Source organism: Denticeps clupeoides, chromosome 3 (genome assembly GCF_900700375.1).
Source record: "Denticeps clupeoides chromosome 3, fDenClu1.1, whole genome shotgun sequence".
Taxonomy (NCBI): Eukaryota; Metazoa; Chordata; class Actinopteri; order Clupeiformes; family Denticipitidae; genus Denticeps; species Denticeps clupeoides.
The window spans coordinates 6,519,401-6,540,905 of NC_041709.1; the positions used below are offsets into that span (position 1 = coordinate 6,519,401).

At 43.1% G+C, this 21,505-nt stretch overlaps 1 protein-coding gene across 1 annotated transcript in view; it reads left to right on the plus strand.

Moving 5' to 3' along the window:
• chsy3 (chondroitin sulfate synthase 3) overlaps positions 1–18,895 on the plus strand; it is a 94,631-nt gene extending 75,736 nt beyond the window's left edge. The window contains exon 3 of the mRNA XM_028973284.1: positions 16,419–18,895. Coding sequence (XP_028829117.1) covers positions 16,419–17,993 — 1,575 coding nt within the window. The 3' untranslated portion in view covers positions 17,994–18,895. The remainder of the gene's footprint in view (positions 1–16,418) is intronic.
• Positions 18,896–21,505: the final 2,610 nt, after the last annotated feature.

A 21,505-nucleotide genomic window follows, 5' to 3' on the forward strand; every position in this document is an offset into this window, starting at 1 on the left:
GATACAACTGATGATGTCGCTGCATATTAAGTACAAGCCTGCTGTTCTCCATGCAACTGAAAGTAGACTTTGAAGGAAGTAAAGTGGCCTAATAAACCTAATAGACCTGGTACTGGTTGCAGCTGAGGACATTTTTCTCATTTTTCTCCCTTCTCACTATTTCACTCTGTCTCGTTCAAAGACATCCTTTTGTGTCTCAATCGTTTAGGCCTAAAAGCAAATGCACCATTACCTTGATGTGATACCCACCCCATCCCCCAATCACGCACTCACACACAAATACAAAGGCGAGCGCTGATATCCATAAGCAAAAATGGATAAAGAGTTAAATAAATAAGCGTCGGAGAAAAAAGTACGACTTTCAAAGCCAAGCTGCCTCACTCGTGAGCGATGGAATGAGCCGCGTGAAATGAAACTGGTGGGGATTCAGCGAGTGCATATCGCGAGATCAAAGCCGCCTCAGATGTTTAATCATTTAGCTTGAAGTGAGCACGCCAGCAGCACAAGCTGTCCCCCTCTGCATGAAGACGCCAGAGCCGGCATTTTGGCAGCAAGGCTCTTTGAGAAGCTCCTCCGCACGTCCGTAATTAGTAGGGGGGGGGGACGTTCGGGCTCATTTCATTGTGGCTTGCACACTGTCAGAACAGAGGCTATCAGTCTATCTACAGTCTCTGTGTCAGAAAGACACTGTCGCTGAGAGACGTCTGTCCTTGGGAGGTATTATAAAGGTTGTCATTAGAAGAGAGCTTGTTGTGAACAAACAACAAAACAGTTTCTTTCTAATAGAAATGGTTCCATCGCCAAAATAATGCCCGTAAAGGCTTACGGGTAGAACTTTAACCATTGATGTTAACATTTTGTCTACATTATTCATGCACTCCACTTTTTATGTTTTCTGTTTCACAACTGGTGAAAGTCTGGATAAATAATATCAGGTCAGGTTCGTCTTGCCAGGTTCTTACAAACTGTCCCTGGTGTCAGATCGCTAAATTGTCACGGATTTTCTGATGCCACAGTTGCAGATGAGTGTAGTGTTGTGCAAAGGATAAAAGGGCCAACAACGGGACATACATTTACATTTACAGCATTTATCAGATGCCCTTATCCAGAGCAACTTACAATCAGTTACAGGGACAGTCCCCCCCTGGAGCAACTTAGGGTTAAGTGTCTTGCTCAGGGACACAATGGTAGTAAGTGGGATTTGAACCCGGGTCTTCTGGTTCATAGGCAAGTGTGTTACCCACTAGGCTACTACCAACCTATGTCATACGTGTATATGTCATACATGACATATACAAGGTTTGTGAGGCAAAGGAGGCAAGACTATAAAAAAAAATACACCATTTGCATTTTTTACAGTTTTACATTTATCAGACGCCCTTATCTAGAGCGACTTACAATCAGTAGTTACAGGGACAGTCCCCCTGTTGCAATTCTGGGTTACCTGTCTAGCTCGGGGACACAATGTTAGTATGTGGGATACGTGGGATTTGAACCTGGGTTCATAGGCCAGCGTCTTACCCACTAGGCTACTACCACCCTATACAAGATATTACAGTTCCAGTTTAGTCTCATCAGACGGATGCACAGACTGACGTTCAGGGCTCCTTGTTGACATCTCTGACTATTTTCCTCTCTAGAGTTCTTGAAATCATGCGCCATGGACAGGTTTGTTTCTTACAGAATTTGTCTCCTTCTACTTGGCAATTATTCAACGTACAGCGGTTCTAGACACTGTCAATCACTGGATGTAGCCCTCCCCCTTAGCATGGGCTGCTACTGTCTTCTTTCTGAGCTCCAGACTGATTCCCTTTTTTTTGCATGGTGAGTTACAGTAGACACACTCATGTGTTCAAGTGCCCTGTTCCTTGCAGTCTTTTTATGCTGATTGAATGTTGTTACGAAGCCAATCTCTCCGTTCCTCCAGCACTGCTTGACTGGTACCACCATAACTCAAGGTACTAGGAAAGCATTCATCTAGACTCTTCTCTGTCTCTGCTATGTTGTTCCCTGAGCCACTTAGTTATTACTTTGGCCTTGTGGCATGGTGCTCCATCATGCAGGAAAAAACATTGTTCTTCACCAAACTGTTCTTGGATGGTTGGGAGAAGTTGTCGGAGGATGTTTTGGTACCATTCTTCATTCATGGCTGTGTTCTGAGGCAAAATTGTGTGTGAGCTCACTCCCTTGGATAAGAAGCAGCCCCACACATGAATGATCTCAGGAGGGTTTACTGTTGGCACAGGCTTTACCCCAGTCTTCAGCATTCCAATCCCTGTACATTTTGCAGAATATTTTTGGAATATTTTTCTAGGAGAGAAGTGGCTTCAGGGCTGCCCTCCTTGACATCAGGCCATCCTCCAAAAGTCTGTTTGTGCAGGTCCACTCACACCCACCTGCTGCCATTCCTGAGCAAGCTCTGCACTGGTGGCACCACGAGCCCACAGCTGAATCTTCTTTAGGAGACGTTCCTGGCGCTTGCTGGACTTTCTTAAGCATTCTAAAGCCCTTTTCACAACACTGAAACCTCTCTCCTTGAAGTTTTTGATGATCCGATAAATGGTTGATTAATGTGGAATCTTAGTAGCAGCAATATTCTTGCCTGTGAAGCTCTTTTTATGCAACGCAATGATGTCTGCACGTGTTTCCTTGCAGGTAACCATGGTTTCAGAGGAAGAACAATGATTTCAAGCCTCACCCTCCTTTTAAAGCATCCCGTCTGCTATTCTAACTCAGTCAGCATGACAGAATGATCTCCAGCCTTGTGCTCCTCAACACTCTCACTTGTTTTAATGAGAGGATCACTGAAATCAGCAGGTCCATTTGTGGCAAGGCTGAAATGCAGTGGAAATGTTTTTTTGGGGGAGGGTTAAATTCATTTTCATGGCAATTCATCTGATCACTCTTCATAACATTCTGGAGTACATGCAAATGAGGGATTTCTGAATTTATTTATTTCTGAATAAGAGCATCTGCCAAATGCTTTAAAAGTAAATGCAATTAAAAAAATACACTTTATGAAACCTGGGAAACTGACCAGTCCAGAAAAGATGTAAACTGAGCAATAAAATCTGACTAAATTATTGACTGATATTATGAGATTCAAAATATCACTCATTACATGTATTATACAAATGACTCACTGGAGTTTAGGTCGTACCCTTGTATACTTCTACATCCCTGGCGGTGAGAGGCGTTAACTCATTTGTGAAAGGCATTAGCTGATTTGCTCAATTGTTCTGACTCAGTCAAGCACCTTGGAAGCAGAACTCTTGTTACGTCCAAGTAATTAGCAGGATTACCATGACCTGACCAACGAACGTTAATGATTCGGACAGGCGGAGAGTGGGATCCTCGGTAAAAAATCTTCCTTCTTGGAGGATTCCGTAAATCGTTAGACTGCTGTATCTGATTAATGGTCATGAGGAGAGATGACGTGCAAATGTCATTGGAGTGCCGTGGTGGAGAGTTGGATTATTTTCTGGCGAGCGGGAAAGTAATTATCTCCCAGCACACTGTATGGCTCAGCAGTGGCCCAGACATCGCAGTAGATGACAGGGGCGGGCGAAAACCGGGGGTTCAGTGGCAGCGCATTAACCCAGAGCAGAACCCGGGGTGAGTGTTACACCAAAACGAATTCCATGTAATATTCTGTCAGTCTTGTAAACAGCACAGATGCCATTTTGTGCTGTTAGGCAAAGTTTAGCTCAGTTTGTGGGATTGGAGGCTCTTGCTCTCTCTCTCTCTCTCTCTCTCTCTCTCTCTGTCTGATTAGTTTCTGTGTTTTAGGAAATTGCTGTTTCTAACACCTCTTATCAGAGCTGCATGGTGCAGGCCTCTCGGCCCACAGCCTCTGTTTTCACAAAACACAGAGTTACGTCTCCCTGTCGCTCTCTCTTTCCTCCCCCCATCTCACTGCTGTTTTCTGCCCTCGAGGTGCGAAATGAAATCCGGTCAGCAGCAAAATTCACTTTACTTAGCCGCAAGTCTGCTACGCGAAGGAGATTTTCTCTTGTACCAGCGCCTAAAAGGAAATGTTCACACTCACACACACACACTTGCCCGGACACACACAGTTTCAGTTACAGCTATTTCTGTTTTCTCAGATGAAGCTGTTTGGTTTGTCAAGAAGCTCACAATGTGATGCTTGGCATCTGGCTTCACTTGATGTCCTAAAAAGCTGATTCCTCGTCCACGTCCTGCACTGAGTGTGAGCAACTGAAAAGAGATCTGTAACCAATGGCTTCCAGCCATGGTTCCTAACTTTATTTTTGGAAGTGAAAATAGTAAAAGGTGTGTGGTGTGTTGTTGTGTTGCATCATATAGCATCAAATTGCACTGATTATGATTAATACTGGATGCATTATAAAGGAGGCATGCAAATCCCAATGTTCTCTTGTCCTGTCATATGACCATGTCTTGTTTGAAATGCATTGGGTTCTTGCTGCTTCCCTCTGGTCTCCTGCCTTCTGCTTGCTGTCTGGCTTCTTTTAATTTCATCTAGTTTCTTTATATTTATATTCATCCTTTTCTGGTACATACAAAGTGATAGTGCAGTCTTTTAAACATGTTGTGCACATGTATATGGTGTTGTTACACCCACAACTGCAAAGTTTGGTTGTGGAAAGCAATAGAAAAGAACCAAAAGTTCTGGCACTTTGTGAACTGGAAAGGTGCCGTAAGGCTCTTACAAAAGTCGCCAATTCCCCAGCCAAGTGCGTACTCACTCTAACATTTCTTAGTGGTTTAACAACAAAAAAAAAAGAACACCCCCTCCCAGGAATGAGCAGAGTGATCCTGGTTCAGACCTCTGAAGACCTGTGCTGGAGAGGCTCAGTAGGACCACAGGAGCTCTGGCTGATTACAAAGCCGCTCCCATCTTTTCATCATGCTGCCTCTGGCTGAAACTTCTTTCGGTTTCTCTCCTCTTTCTCTTTCCAAAACAACAACACTTCCAGACATTGCTATAATAAAAAAGAAAGTACTATGAGGGATGGAGCTAATCTACCATTAATGAAGTAACGCATCTTCGCATTGCTGTGTGTTTATGACCGAGTGTGTCGTTGTCTCCTGCTCTGTTAATTATTCATGTTTGAGTGCTTTGACAGTGAAACTTGAAAACCTGTTTCTGACCTTAATGGTCCTTAATGTTTCCTTTCACTTTAAGTCCAGTTTTATGAGCTGTGGTTTTGGTGCATTCGGATTGGGTATGGCACATGCTCTTCTCTCTTAGTACATATCCATAAACTGTGTGTGTATGTGTGTGTGTGTGTGTGTGTGTGTGTGTGTGTGTGTGTGTATGTGTGTGTGTATATATATATATATGTATATAGAGAGAGAGAGAGAGAGAGAGAGAGAGGGAGAGAGAGAGACTTGGACCCTGGTGATAAATTCATCTTGTAAATCAATAGCAGTGTAGCCAGTCAAACAATACAGCCTAAAATGGATATGACAATATTTCCCAATATGAAGACCAGATTGTTTTATTAATTAGGAGCATGTGATTTGTATAATCAAACCCAAAAGGTTGGGTAGAGTTAGTAAATATTTCATAATTTCTGTTAATTAAGTAAGCATCGCGTGTTCAGGCTACGTCATGATCTTTCATAATCACTGATCACTATGATCATTTATCAAAAGTGAGCTGCTGCTAAATAGACACTGAGTACCACTAAGTCTAAGTCAAGGTCTAAGTGTCCGGGACTTCCTCTGCTCACCCAAGCTTGTAATTACTTAATTACAGACTCTCTTCTGCATATTTTCTCCTCAAATCACCTGTGATTTCCTCAGTGTTAATTAGCTGCTAATTAGAAGAGTTTGGTGGAACCCTCTCCGGGGCTCTCCAGGATCTGCCCCCTTCAATCTAGTATCAAGACATCACATCACTGGCATCACCGACAGAAGGCGACCAGGAAAAAGTGCCGCCGATTTGTTCTGCATTACCTGTTCCGGTGTTTCTCACATGGCATTGCTGTGGTTTGGTTATAGATTTGCTGTGCTTCCTGTCTGCAGTTGCTGTGTGAACACACGCAGACCAAAGCCAAGTCAGATTTCTGTAGACTACCAGTCAACAGTTTGGAAACACCGTTTCATGTATGGGTTTTGCATGTAGACACGTGACTATGAACTAACACACGTGAGGTTATGTAATAAACTAAAACAATGCATACATATTTGAGTCTCTCCAAAGCAGGGAGCTTTTGCTGTGATGGCAGCATTTCGTGTTCTTGGCTTCTCTCCACCACCTTAAATTTGACAGCAGGGATGGTTTCCAACATGTTTATGCTGAACACTTTCTTATCATTCAATGTTAATGAACATCTCATGAAGCGGCTTTTAATGATGACAATAGTGAACAAAAGCTGTCATCAAGGTAAAAAGAGGTGACTGAATAAACTGATTGATTCATTTTCTCCTGCTACAAAAATACTAAATATGTTTCTTGCATGGGATTCTTCAAAATAGTCTCCATCTTAGTCTCCATAACTGCTACAGAGTAAGTGGGTCAAAACGTTTGACTATAGTGTTCTCTGGTCATTGGTTTTGGACATCTTATGTCTTATTAACAACATACACATTGTGTAAAATACTTGCAAACTAAATATAGTGCAGTGTGGTTGGTGCACATAACAATGATGCGATCTGTGGTTGGGAAATATTGTGTAGTATTGTTAGGAAAGAGCATTTCCCTGTGCAAATGAAAGTAGCTATGGGCTAGCGGACGAAATTTATGAGGGTGATGACATAAGGAAACCACTATTGCATCCGCTACTCTTGTTGTACAAGGATCTGTAGGCCCTGCCCAAGGGGATGGGCTGAAAAGGTCCAGTTCAGGGCCAGCAGTTTGCCTCTGCTTTGGTTTGAGCAAGGAGGCGGTATGAAACCTTATTGCAAAGCATCAGCACTGTTATTTCTCATATAGTGGAGATCTTTAGTTCAAACCACCACTTCTGTCAATAAACCTGTCCCACAACATGCATTTATTTATGTGATGTAAGGGACTACAACTGTTACAGATTGATTTTTGGCGGGCAGTGGAGCCTCAGAACGTCCTGCGTCATCTTTATACCTCGGTTTAAGCAAAGTGGCAGTTAGTCACGGTGAAACACAATGGGCCACAGCACACAAACGTAGATTTTTTTTTTTGGGCCCAGTCAACATCCTGACCTGAAAGCTATTTACGAGGCCGTGTGCAGTTCCCGAAATGAGAAATTCCACCAATGTCACTTTTGGAGCAGTTCTGCATGAGTGGGCTGAAATTCCTTCAGGCTGCAAAAAGTCTGATCAATAACTGTGGATTTTTTTCTGGTTGCAGCAATTGGTGAAAACGCTGGCATAACCTGTTATTGGGACATAAGGGGCAATTATTTCACAGATTGGCACTGTAACTGGAAAACGATGCTGCACCTTTTTCTGTCGGTTTACTTCTTGCCATGGTTCTGCTTTCAGGTTTCACAATATTGCTTTTGTCACATGTTCTTACACATATATACATGAATGTGTGCTCTTTGATTCAAATGTTTTCTTCTTTGTGCCAGTTGGAGGAAAGTCATTCATGTGCCCTGGAGGAGTTTATCCATTAAACATTAAAGATGCTCAATACAAAGAAAAAGAAATATTCAAACACACAATCAGAAGCTCAAATGGGAGTTTACGTGCCACTTTAAGTACCCAGAAGTAAACAGAACATGAGAGCCGTTTGCCACACTTGCCCAGAGACATCAGAGGCATCATATTCACATGTTGTCAGTGGAATTTTCAGTCTTGTGTAGATTGTAGCACCCCAAGAAACATATTTTTTTCAAATTTAGTTCATGTTGATTTTCACACCATTCTTGTTATGGGAAATTTGCTAATTAGATCAATGTTGCAGGTGGTGTGATTCTGGTTTTCATTTTGGCCAGATCATTTACAGGCAGACCATTTGCATGAGTTGAATGCATGGAAACGCTGGATCGAGTTTCCAGTCTGAAATACAGAATTTCATCATTTAATCTTTGAATCAGTTTATGGGGCTCGACTTTGACACCGTACATCTGAACGTTAATGTCCACATCCCCCATCAAACCTAAAGCAGTTACGGCATTTAACAGACGCCATTATCCAGAGTGACTTACAACCAGTAGTTACAGGGACAGTCCCCCTGGAGCCTTGCTCAGGGACACAATGGAAGTAATTGGTGTTTGAACCTGAACCTGTTTGTGGTCTTCTGGTTCATGGGTGATAGTCTACCCATACGCAACAAAAAGATATTTCTCAATGTGACAATATATTTTTGTGTGTATTTATATATTGTGAATTGTACATAGTAATATATGTTGATATCTTCTATAATAATATTTTTTATAGGTAAGAAATATATATATATATATATGAAATAGGGTATATGACAATATGAAAATATTGCAATTATTGCATTGTTTAACTATTTAATATATTATGTATACTGAAAAATGGCCTACATAAAATGTTTAGATTATATATTGAAAAAGGCATTGCAAATATATGGGGAAGTTTTTCATATATTGAAATATATTTACCAATGTAGCAATATACATTTGTTTTGTAAGGGTAACCCAGTAGGCTACTGGCATCATGTTCTCCAGGAGGGAATGCTATCACATGGCATGTGTCAAAATTAGCAGTGTTTTGCCATTATCTGCTCTCTATCATCATTACTATGCAGTATAATCTTTTGCACATTCAGATATATTGCTGCCCTGCTGGTTGTAATTTCACCATGGTGTATCTGCTCGCTGAACAGAGGTCCTCAGAGTGTCATATTGCTTTTTTGTCGCATGGCGAGCAAGCATAATGAGGGGTCTGAGGGGGTAATAGCGATGCAGTGTTCACCCGCACCTCTCCACAGATGACTTGATCAGCCCCCCCTGCCGGGTTATTATAAACGCACCAGGGGCTGCGGGTCCATTAATAGGCCACCGAACCACTAAGCGCTTTCAAATCTGCTTTAGGATTAATTACATAAAATTACATCTTAGAGGACATAAACCACCACCCTTCCCCCTCATTAGAATCAATAATGGGCCAGAGGAGCGCCTCACGTTGTGTGTCCTTCGTTGACTTTCTGGGGACTTTTTCTGGCAGATAGTGCTGGGTTCTTCGGCAATGGTTGCTAATTAAGGCCTTGGCCGAATTCTCTGTAGGTTAAATTATTTATCCTTTCTATGGAAATCACAGATTGGGGCAAAATACCACTGGAGGGTCAGATCCCCACCCTGATGGCAGCTAAAATACGTGTCATTAATTAAATGTTTATCAATTATTCATTGTGATTAAAAATTCAACGAATGCTACTCAACCAAATACTGAAGTCATTGAATCTGAAGGGGACCGGTGGAGAAAATAGCCCATGGCGCTGCCTGACATTGCACCACAGGCCTTACTTTGAAGAAAGGTTCCTCTGATTCCCTCCCACTCAGCTGTGGATTTTCATTCCATCCACCAAACAGGGGCAAATTCTCCAAAGCCAAATGATCAAATGCACAGGTTTGTCTCTGTCTCTATTTAGAAATGCTAGAAGTGATTTTTCCCCTTCTCCCCGTCATGTCTCCCGTGGCATGGAATACTTTAATTGCCCATTCGATGCACCTCTGTGAAATTACAAAATACGCACACATATACACACACCCACACACACAAGTAAACAACCTGGGGAGTGCCGCTGTCTTGAGCTTTCTCATTTGCTGGGTGCGAGCTGTAAAATCAGAGGAATTCATCGCTCTCAGCAGCCTAAACTGTCTGAACTACAGATCCCAGACGTTTAAGCGTTCCTCCATCCGGCCTGTAAAAAGGACACGTTTGATGTGCATCAGACTTAAAAGACGGATGTGACTAATACTTTTTTGAACTTAATTTAATCATGACCCTCCCCCACCCCTGTTCCCCTCTGGAGCTCCAAATCCCCAGACGTGGGAGCGGGAGAGACGGCGGCTTCTGCACTCCCAGCGGGGCAAGAGTCTTCAAAGGCTGTCGGTCTGGAAACCAATTCTGCGCCTGTGCTAAGCCCGGGTCCCAGAGGCGAGTGCATCTGAGAGCGGCATTAATTCTCACTGTCTGGTCCACCGCCTCTGACCACAGAGGAGCATGAGCCCAAATGGGCTGCTTATCACTGAGCGAAATTACACTCGCGATGAAATGTTGCTCAGATCTCAACACGGCCGCCACCAAGTTGGGATTCTTTTTAAAGGTCACAGTGAATTGTTGCCTCACAGCAACATTTCACGCTGACAACAACCAGCAAACACACATATTCAATAACACTCCAGCAGGACTGGAGTCAAAATGGACTCTCTCTGCGGCAGCGAGATGTTTTCAGACATAATAAAGCTGTAAGCCAGAGTGATTTTTATCGTGATGAAGGGCCGTTAGAGCCCTGCTGGGATGTGAAGCATCTTTCCAGCAAACCATCACTCGTCTCCAGTGTCTTATTGCTTTTATAATATAGTTGTGATAAAATAGTTACATACAATAACATATAATAGATGCTTAAATTAATTTTTATGATTACTATGAGTATTAATTAATGGATTATTAATTCATTGATTCATTATTGTTAATAAAAATAATAATAATCATCATCATCATCAGCTGGAAAGAATACACCTGCTAAATAATGTTGTTTATAAATGGGTTACAGTTGCCTGGCAACATAGCCACAAAAGCTCCTCTTGATGCATTAATATAGAGTTGGAGTGATATCCAGTTATGGAGCACTTTTAACAATCAAATATGGAGTCATAAATAGACATTTTAAAACAATGAATAAGATGGAGTTCATAGAGAAAGCTGTCGAATAATGTGATTAATGTTTTAGCGGTAATTTACAGAATTACAGCACACTTAGCCCTCTGCAGTCCTGCTCTGATACTTGAATAAATCTAGGCAAATGTTAACATCTGTGAACATTCTTGGTCCTTTATCTGAATTGTGCTTTTTTCCAGCTTTAATTTTCTAATTTTCTCATTTATTCAGTTTTTCTATATATTTATGGATATGCATTTGTAATCTCAGGTGTAGTTTCCTTGCATCACTTGCAATTGTAAATATTACTTAGAACAACAGTAAAGTACAAAATCTGAGCTTTTTAAACGCACATACCTGTGTGAAGCCGCTGAAAGCAGCAGTGACCCCAGGATTGAGGTCAGGTTGAGCTGACATGTTGATATGTTTGAGTTTTACTTCCATGTCCTCTGATGTAGTTCTGCCTTCTGTAAGGGCACTGCATCTGCACTTTGGAAATCGCCTTCATTTACTGGAATATTTCACCCCTGGCCCTGAACTTGGGGATCACATGATCAAGCTGTGGCTATAATGAAAGCTTGACTGAATGAAGTGCCTCCTGCGCATGGGCTTCTGATGTTTCTCCATGTCACTGAGTTCACTCAAATCACGACTGAGCCGCTGCAAACAGAATAAAGGCTTCAATTATTCATCAGCATGACGCAACATTCCTATAATGTTTCCGCTGTCTGTCCCCACAGCTAATTTGGCAGATGCGCAGGAAATAAAATAAATACAATACATAGAAACAGAAGTAATGCATGAGAACAGAGGAAAGGAAGCAGAACTGATGTTGCTGTGCTTCCACCCGCTGTGATTCCACCACACCAGCAAACGCCGTATGTTCCTCAGTCTGTTAGTGAGGGAATGAACGGGGGGGGGTGAAATCCTTACTTCATCTGTTTTTTTTAGCCAGCTGCCACCCCCACAACCCCCCAGAAGTCATCAAGCAGCTCTGGTTCCCCGAAAGCCACCCCCTTAACACTGAACAAAGGATATGCGCTTCTCACAGGTCACAGGTTGTAGCTACAGAGGTGATAGAGACACAGTCTATAAGGTTCAGAGGCGGCGCAGAGGCGGCGTGGAGGTGGTGGGTGTTTGTAGTGTTGCTCAGAGGCACAGAGTGGTGATCCTCAGTCATCGCTCTGGAGTAAAATCGGCTGTGATGCACTGGTGCTGACACTGATTTTTGATTTGCCACTCTGGCCTTTTGTTGGCCGGGTGCATTAGGAATTCCGCCTAAACGTGTTAATCTAAGTGGAAGTCTAGGTCTCTTTAAGCATCTGTGAGAAAGATATACATTTTATCGGCAAACAAGGATCGCACAGTACACAGTAAGAGCACATTATAATAGAACATATCTATGTAAACAAAACAGCAACACAGGCCTCGGGGTCGGTGGTTTACCATGCTGAAGCAACAAAAGTTGATTTGAGATGATCTGAGTTTTGTCGTTGTGACATGGACACTAATCTCTAATGGATGAGTCTGAGAAAAACTGGTTGATAGCTGTGCTTCCATTCATTTGTCCTCGCTGAGTGCTGTTGCAGACCTAATGCACAGTGCAATCTTCAAATAACAATTGGCTGCATTCATTTTGCACTCGCAGGAGGGGTCAAGAGATCCATTTTTATTGTCGTTTTTGTTTTACAATAAGCAATGCAAAGCTATTAGACTGCTCGTATCGTTTAATTGTCATTAATTTCATATTGGACCTAGCTGGTTTCCCAGCTAAACGTGCCTTTATAATAGCAATGCGTCACACATCATGCACCTCTGCGTTTTAGAGGTGAGGTGATATGCCAACACTGAATAATTGAGAGAGTTGGGATGACCATTTCCTCGCTTTCCTCTTTCTGCTGTGTGTTAAATGGCCAAAACAGGGCCTGCTGTATGATACGTGAGGACCTGTTCAAAATAACACCTTAAACCTGGGTGGGTTTTTTTCATGAATTTTAACCAGTAATGGATGAACACAACAAAAGAGTATCAACCACTCACTGAGTGCAGGCACTCATTATCATCAAAAAAAGAAAAAAGGAAAATGTATTTAAAGCTGGGCCATGTTCAGCATCCATTATAGATAATGATATTGTAAAATGTGCTATAAAACCTGATAAGCAGCGAATAAAGCTGTTGTGTTTTTGAGTGCCAGTAAATGTATTATGTATAAAGCGGAGTTGGTGTGAAGAGCTCCCAAAAGTAAATAAGAAAGCCATTCATTACATATGCCTGCCTACAGACAAGCGTTTGATTCAGAAGTATTCTAAAAACATGAGTAATTAAATTAAGCATCTCCTGGATTCAAAGTCTTTTTAGGCAAGGACTTTTTTTTTTTTTTAACTCCCGACGGTAGAGTAGTTCTTGTGGTTTTGGCTAAACAAATGAAAAGATTAACGTTTTGTCACGGGATTCCTCGGCAGTGTCGGACACTCCATAGGACACTCAAGGACATGTAGAGGAATGTGCTTGGTAACATCTGGAATGTGTTCCGTGCTGTTCACAGTTTTTGTGTGTGCAATATTTACAGATAGAAAAAGAAACTAGCAATTAATCACAAAACGAATTTCTTCGCTTTGTTGAGGATCTGCTGGTGGGTACGACTAAAGTAAGATTCTGCATCACTGAATAATATGCAGCTCCTCTGTAGTGCAGACCTATAGCCCCGTAATCTGCATTCCCTCTGGTTGTTAAGTCTAAATCAGTGGATTGTAATTTCGGCTATAGTCGCACGAAGCAGTTTATTTACATTCTTGGATTTTAAAAAGATCCTGAGGGAACCCTGCTTTTCAAGTCAGTTTCCAGGCCAATTGGTCAATACAGTGCAATTAAGGCAGCATGGTGTAGTGCTTAGGCTGACTAGATCAGGATATACGATGGAAGCAGTATAGTTTTGGCCAGTATACAGTGGGATGAAAGGGAAGCGTTTCTAGAGTCAGCAGTTTCATATACACCTACAGGACTTAATTGGGAGATTATTGTTCTTTGTGTTGGATCAGCATACTCATTACTGGCCTGTTCACCAATCTAGCCTCTAGATGGAGTTGTGGGGTATCTTTGGTGTAAGAGGTAAAATGCACAACATTCTATTTTGTCTATTTCCTTTCAGCATCAGGGTAAATGTTCAAGCCACAACATAGAAAATAATATAGAGAGAGGTTTTGGTTAGGAATCCATGCCAGGATGAAACAAAGGACACAATTGCACAACTAACAGAAAAGAGATTTATTCCGACAGATTCACAATGTCCTGACATTGATGAGACAACCAGGGTACATAGTAACACAGGTGAACACAGGAAACCTGGAGGTCATTTTGCAGATCTCTGGCAGTGCTGCTCCTCTTTCTCCTTGCACAAAGGGGGAGGTAGTGGTCCTCCTGGTGTACTGGCTTGTCTCTTGGTAGCGCCTCCATGCTCTGAACACTACACTGACAGACACAGCAAACCTCAATGCAGCCACAGCTCGCATTGATGTGCCATCCTGGATGAGCTGCACTACCTGAGCCACTTGTGTGGGTTGTAGACTCCCTCTCATGCTACCTCTAGAGCACCGCTAGCATTCAAAAATAGCCAAAACCAGAAAGCAGGAACCGAGAAGTGGTCTGTGGTCACCTCCTGTAGAACCACGCCTTTAGCTAATATCCTATAATTTCCACCTATTCCATTTGCACAACAGCATGTGAAATTGATTGTCAATCATTGTTGCTTCCTACGTGGACAGTCTAATTTCACAGAAGTGCGATTGACTTGGAGTTACATTGTGTTGTTTAAAGGCTACTTTTACAGCATTTCCAGATGTTTAAAAATTGACATTTGTGCCATGGAAGTCTAAAAATATGGTGTAACTGGCTCTTAATAAAAATTTAAATGTTGAGTATGGCAATCCCCAGTTACACAGTTCAAACAGAGCACTGCGGTGGGTCCTTCTGCCTGGTCTTTATCAAAAAATACTTTTGTGTGTGTGTGTGTGTGTGTGTGTGTGTGTGAGAGAGAGAGAGAGAGAGAGAGCGAGAAAGAGAGAGACACATGACTAAAGCGGAAGCCCAGGGTGGAGAACTGAGGCCTTCTGCATTCCCTCACAACTATGAATGTCCATTTTTTAGACATGGGGCAAACACAAGATAAGCTATAATCGCACAAGTCTAATTAGCAGCTCAATTAGTTCTGTCTAGGTAGAGGGCAGTGGGGGACAATGGCTCTGTACAATTTCCAGATTGGCAAACAGCGAGTCCAATAGTTCAGCACAGAACATGAAAGGTATCCACGTGGCCTTCTGTGACCTGTGTATTCTCTCTCTCTCGCTTGTAGACTGCAGACAAAGGAAAGTGATTTATTGGGTATCCATTGCATGTTTTGTATTGATTTGTATCTGTGATTTGCTTGTCTGAATTAGATGTGTCTGAATGAAAGGCCCGAACAACCTGCACTACATTCACAAGCAGAGGTTAATTGTGACTATTTGTCCTCCCTTCTTCTGGCAATAAGTGCTGATGTTCCTCCAATACTCACCTCCAACCCGCCCTGCGCCCAGTTTGATTAATTTGACCTTGGCTCCAGAAGGAGCAGGGTGTTATTCCACTTAATTAAAATAATTCAGACACGGGCTAAATATCGCAGAGAAGTAATTGGTTCCTCCAAAACAAGAACAGCTCTCCGCTGTGTCTCCCTCCCTTCCCGGCAATTAACATAACCACATGCTCTTAGTGTTTCGCTGTTTTGAGACCCTGCTTCTCCCTAACTGATCTCAGTGGTATTGAACTATTGAGCTCTGAACTGCCCACTAGTATAACTGCTGTGTTTCGCAAGGGAAACAATGAAGTGCGACGCTACAGTGGCAGCATACTGACTGCGGATCATTACCACCCCGGGTTCAGAATCCTAAAACGGTCCATGGTGAAGAGTCAAAACAATCAGACATGAATCCGTGCTTTCTGCAAACTGAGCTGCAAGGAGGGAATAAAGGGGCCAAAAGAAACAAAAGACGCTGAATGTGCATTGTTTAAAAATAATAAGCCATTAGAGGCCGTGCATTAAAATGATTTTTATCACAGTTCACACTGCCTAAAGCCCCCCTGAATGGCAATAAAGTAATTACCACACTGCACCACCATTACCATCCTGAATTGCTTATTGATTTATATTAACCCCTTAACGCAGGTCCAGACATGTATTCCATGTATTTTCACACATGAAGATCTAACATTTAGGGGCTATTATGATTCCTTCTGCCGTGCAGTAATTTATTTGGTTAGTTAATTAGATTACTAAATGTTTTTTTGCCAAAGACAATAGTTTACAGTGTGGACAGATGGATCAAAAGCCAGTGAGTGCCATGGAATATTAAAGTCACAAATGCACCTCGATCCATTTCTTTTCAAACTGTCTTCATACACAGAGGTAATTTTTATCAGACGTCTCTGTGAGTGAGGACAGATATACTAGATTCAAAGAACAAAATTGTGTTATGAGTGGGGTTCCATCAAAGCAATGAACCGAACAATGAAAAAATGAACCAAATTGTCAGATAATTTCATTCAAATGGTCCTTGTCAAAAACGCTCTCATTGTACCACTGTGAAGCTGACAAAATCCAATATCTGTCATCTCTCTGTCCACAGATGCAGCAGCTCTTTTATGAAAATTATGAGCACAACAAGAAAGGCTTCATCCAGGAGCTGCACAGCAGCAAGATCCACAACGCCATCACGCTGCACCCCAACAAGCGGCCGGCCTACCAGTACCGCCTACACAGCTACATGCTGAGCCGCCAGATCTCCCAGCTGCGCTACCACACCATCCAGCTGCACCGCGAGGGCATCGCCATGAGCAGGCTCAGCAACACCGAGGTGCAGTGGGAGGACCAGCAGCTGGGGGCGCCGCCCTCCTTCACCCGCTACCAGCCAGCCGAACGCGGGGACGTCCTTGAGTGGGACTTCCTCACGGGCCGGCACCTGTACACCACCGGGGAGAAGGCGATGCCGCGGCAGGGCCTGGGCAGCCCCCTGCGGAGCGCCCTGGAGGACACGGTCCTGCAGGTCATGGAGACGATCAACGAGAATTCCAAGTCGCGCGGCCGCGTCATCGACTTCAAGGAGATCCAGTACGGCTACCGCCGCGTGGACCCGCTGCACGGGGCCGAGTACATCCTGGACCTGCTGCTGCTTTACAAAAAGCACAAGGGCCGTAAGGTGACCGTGCCCGTGCGCCGGCACGTCTACCTGCAGCAGTCCTTCAGCCGGCCTTTCTTCTCTGAGGACGAGCAGCTGGACGTGGCTGAGCTGGTGGAGGCCATCAACACTGAATCCCAGTCGTTCTCCTTTCTCTCCAACTCCCTCAAGATCTTCTCCCCCTTCCAGTTATCCGAGTCCACCAAAGGGATGCGAGAACATCATCAGCGCAAGGTCCACATCCTGGTGCCCCTAACTGGCCGCTATGACATCTTCATACGCTTCATGGAGAACTTTGAGAAGACATGCTTAGTGACCAGCCAGAATGTCAAGCTAACTATTGTCCTTGTGGACAGCAATAGCAACCAGGATCATGAGAAGCACCTCGACCTGATCAAGGACTACCACAACAAGTATCCCAAGGCAGATGTGTCCGTCATTCCCATGACGGGGGACTTCTCCAGGGGTTTGGCCCTGGAGATGGGCTCTGCACTGCTGAGCAACAACTCTTTGCTGTTCTTCTGCGATGTGGACCTGGTCTTCAATGCCGATGCTCTCCAGCGCTGTAGGGACAACACCATTCAGGGCAAGCAGGTTTATTTCCCAGTGATCTTCAGTCAGTATGACCCTAAAATTGTGTACGGCGGTAACGCACCGCCGGAGGACAGCAACTTTGTTTTTTCCAAGAAGAGTGGCTTCTGGCGGGACTACGGTTACGGCATCGCCTGCATATTCAAAAGCGACCTGCAGAGGGCCGGGGGCTTCGACACGTCGATTCAGGGCTGGGGGATGGAAGACGTGGACCTCTTCACGAAAGTCATCGGCTCAGGATTGCGGGTGTTCCGAAGCCACGAGCCGGGCATCGTCCACGTGTACCACCCAGTCCACTGCGATACAAGCCTGGAGCCCAAGCAGTACAAAATGTGCCTCGGGTCGAAGGCGAGTTCTTACGCCTCCACCATGCAGCTAGCGGAGCTGTGGCTGGAGAAGCGTCTGGGTGCGGGGTACAACAGAACTTCGTCCTGATATTCAGGAAAGTCAAGCGCAGGCGTTTACCTCAGTGCTGAATGAGCGTGAACAGCTACACACCCCAACATGTGCGGAAGAGTGTGTACGTACTGCCCGGTGTGAGTGGGTGTTCGCAAGCGCGAATTTCACAGGTACACTCTGTCATCTTGGTGCAATTCGCTGTTTTGGTTGTTGTTCTTGTCAGCGTCTTCCAAAGGACATCGATTCACGTAAGCTCGAACTGTTGTTTCACAGCTTATGGGCAAAACTGTGATGTAACTGGTTTGGGTTCATTCATCACTGTCGCCATGTTGAGATCCGTCCATATCCTCAGGAGTGCATTGTCCATCACGTGGCCGCAGCCAGCGAATGTGTGCACTGGAGCCTTGTTGGGCCGGCGATTCCGTAGAAGTGCTCTTCTCCCGGCGTGAACCTACACACTAAAATCCATACAAATGCTCACGATGATAATAATAACAATAATAATAATAACAATAAATTATCATTAGAACTAAGCATTGAAAAAGTACCACAAATGTGCTTTAAAAGCTCCCTCGGGGACGTGGACTTTAATTAAGACTTTTTTTTTATTTATACAAAGAAACAACAGATTGTAAATCATTATCTGTATTTTGTAAGTGTGTGAACTCCTTTGATGATTGTATCTTTGTTTTTCTTTTTTCTTTTTTGTTCAGGCAATATCTCATGATGATGATGTTAAGGTACTGGCTACCGTCCTACATTCGCCATGTTGTTATGAATTTAAAGCTCCACGCTTTTTCATTTTCTTTTGAGCTTCAGTGAACTAAAGAAAACAAAAAAAAAAGTATTATTTTTATTATTTTCAGCTTTGTGGCTTCCAAGTCAATGAATTTGCTGGCAAGAACTAAGATATATTAAAATGTATTATTTATAATGAAGCACATTGTCTGCATATACAGTTCTTTATCCTCATTCACTTTATCAGGAAAGTGAAGTGATTGTCATTGTGAAACACGGCAGCACAGCACACGGTGCACAACGAAATGTGTCCTCCGAGCAGTGGGCAGCCATGACAGGCGCCCGGGGAGCAGTGTGGGGACGGTGCTTTGCTCAGTGGCACCTCGGTGGCACCTTTGGCGGATTGGCATTCAAATTGCCAACCTTCTTATTACGGGGCCACTTCCTTAACTGCTAGGCCACCACTGCCACATCAATGTCATCCCTGAAATGAAATCTCAATAATTGCATATTTATTGTTTAAATGGGAGACACAAACTGGACCTCTATGGGTGCGGGTTTAGAAGGCAGGAGAAAGTAGGTGATGAGCGATTAAGCGTTCATGAATTTTCAAATGGATGAATGTTTAAACCCATCAAGTGCTGAATATTTCGAATCAGGTCAGTAATTTAATCCAAGCCTGGCGATGGCTGTAGTGTGCAGGCCACAAAGCAGGATGACACGGTGAAGAGTTCAGAGGAAAATGATTAACTGTAGTCACTCGGGACATGTCTCCATGCACCTCAGGATTTAATTGACTGATTGAAGAGATTTATTGACTTGAGAGTCCTCCCACCTGGATCTGAGGACTCTAATCAGGGGTTTATTGAAAGAAGAAGGCGATGAACAGAATGCCAGCAGAAGCTCTGGGACGAGAGAAGCACCGAATGACTCATGAAAACTGAGTCATCTCTATTCCTCAAAAGGCAGAATGGGGATAAGAGAAAATCCCTCTTTTCACGAGGATGCATTCTCATGCATATTTTGCTGTGTGCTTTTGTGCTTTTTACAATGTGCTTTATTACAAAAAAGGCCTGTGTCATTAGGCTGAATGCAGTGTTTAAAAGCACAGTTTTAATTACAGGCACACGTAGAACTCAGCTTTGCCCTTCAACAACCTGTCGTGATCCGGCCCAGGATTTCACGTTTTGTCTTGTGCTCCTTTAGTCCCTGATTGTGTGTATCCATCCTCTTTCAGTCATTCAGTACTTGTGTTTTTGACTGTGTGAGAGCTCCTAAGCCAGGTTGATTTATTATTAAACCCCCGTGTGTGCGTCCTTTTCCCTGCCTCGCGTTCCTGGCACAAATTGCTCAAAACAAATTCATCCAAATCATGTAACACAACTGCCTTGTCATTTTTCTGTGTACAGCATTTCATGGAGGAACAGATTGTTATTCCAGGATGAACAGCCCCATTGGGATATCGGATTATAATGTAGATACACACTGCTGAATGTTGATAACCCCGAGTCCTACACCAGGACACAGCTGCACGTCCTCTAGTGTTTAAGCTACTCGGCATGGTCACATTTTCATATTAAATTGTAATGTGGATGTCTATGTACAACTAACAGTATATACCATTCATCAAGGATACCTAAACACTTCAAGTCAAATTGCTGAAACATGGAACTGGAACTTTTCAAGTTAAGTTCTCCGTTCTGCTGGTATTACAGAATTTTCAATCCTCTTACTAAATGTTATCTACAAGCAGGATGTTTTCATAACCCTCTCAGCATAAACCTCTCAGTGTTAATCTAAACTGCATCTTTTGTGAATTATGGACCGCTTCTGTGTATATTTAGGGTGCAACATACTCTAATGCACTAAATCCCAATCCCAACTGGCCAGTAAGTATGTGCACACAGCACTGCATACAAATGGGTTTTAAATATTCACTTTTATTATTGTTTGGGTGTGAAAAGGGGGAAAAATAACACAGGAAATCACAGCAGCTCAAATTTCCAAAGGCAGCAGGCAGGCAGCGCTGCTGGTAACTAATATGTCTTCGTTTTTTCCTTGAGCAGCTTACCTCAGTCATTTACAATTCCCAAAAGATTCTTCACTGAAAGCTAACAGAGCTAATATTTTATGATGACATGGTACACTTTTATAGTGGATACACTGTGGATATGAGAGATTGTGGTCACACCAGAGGGTCCGCACCTTCTAGTGGTAAACTAAGGTAATTTATTGCCTCCAAGCAGGTAAAGTAACAAACATCCATGAATTTCATCCTACATGTCCACAAGTTAAAAGTGGTGTACATGAATACTGTCAGCGAGCTATATTTTGTCTGAGCCTTAATGCAGACATAGCATTAGGGAGGGGTACTCGCATAAAAAGAGAATTTACTCAGTTGCCTGCTACAATAAAAGCCATGTTTTACAGAGAGATTACAAAGGGTCAAAAGTTTCAGTAATGAGAAAGGTACAAAAATATATTGGATATGCCATGGAACAGTGTGAAGACAAACATCAAGCATTTATAAAATAGTGATGTTGCCAAGAACTGGATATCCCTCTAAAACTCATGAAAACACAACACAAAAAGGCTGCCAAGAGACCTACAGCAACACTGAAATTGCTGCAGTGCAAGTTTTGGTTGTGCACTACATGGGACAAGATTCTCCTGAATTCTCATGTATGGCCTATGGGGTATGTTTGCAAAGGTAATCATTTAAGTGTGTGCACACTTATGCAACCAGCTTACTGTGTGTTTTTTTTTGTATATTTTCCCCTAACAGAAATATTCTTTTTTTCAGTTGAATA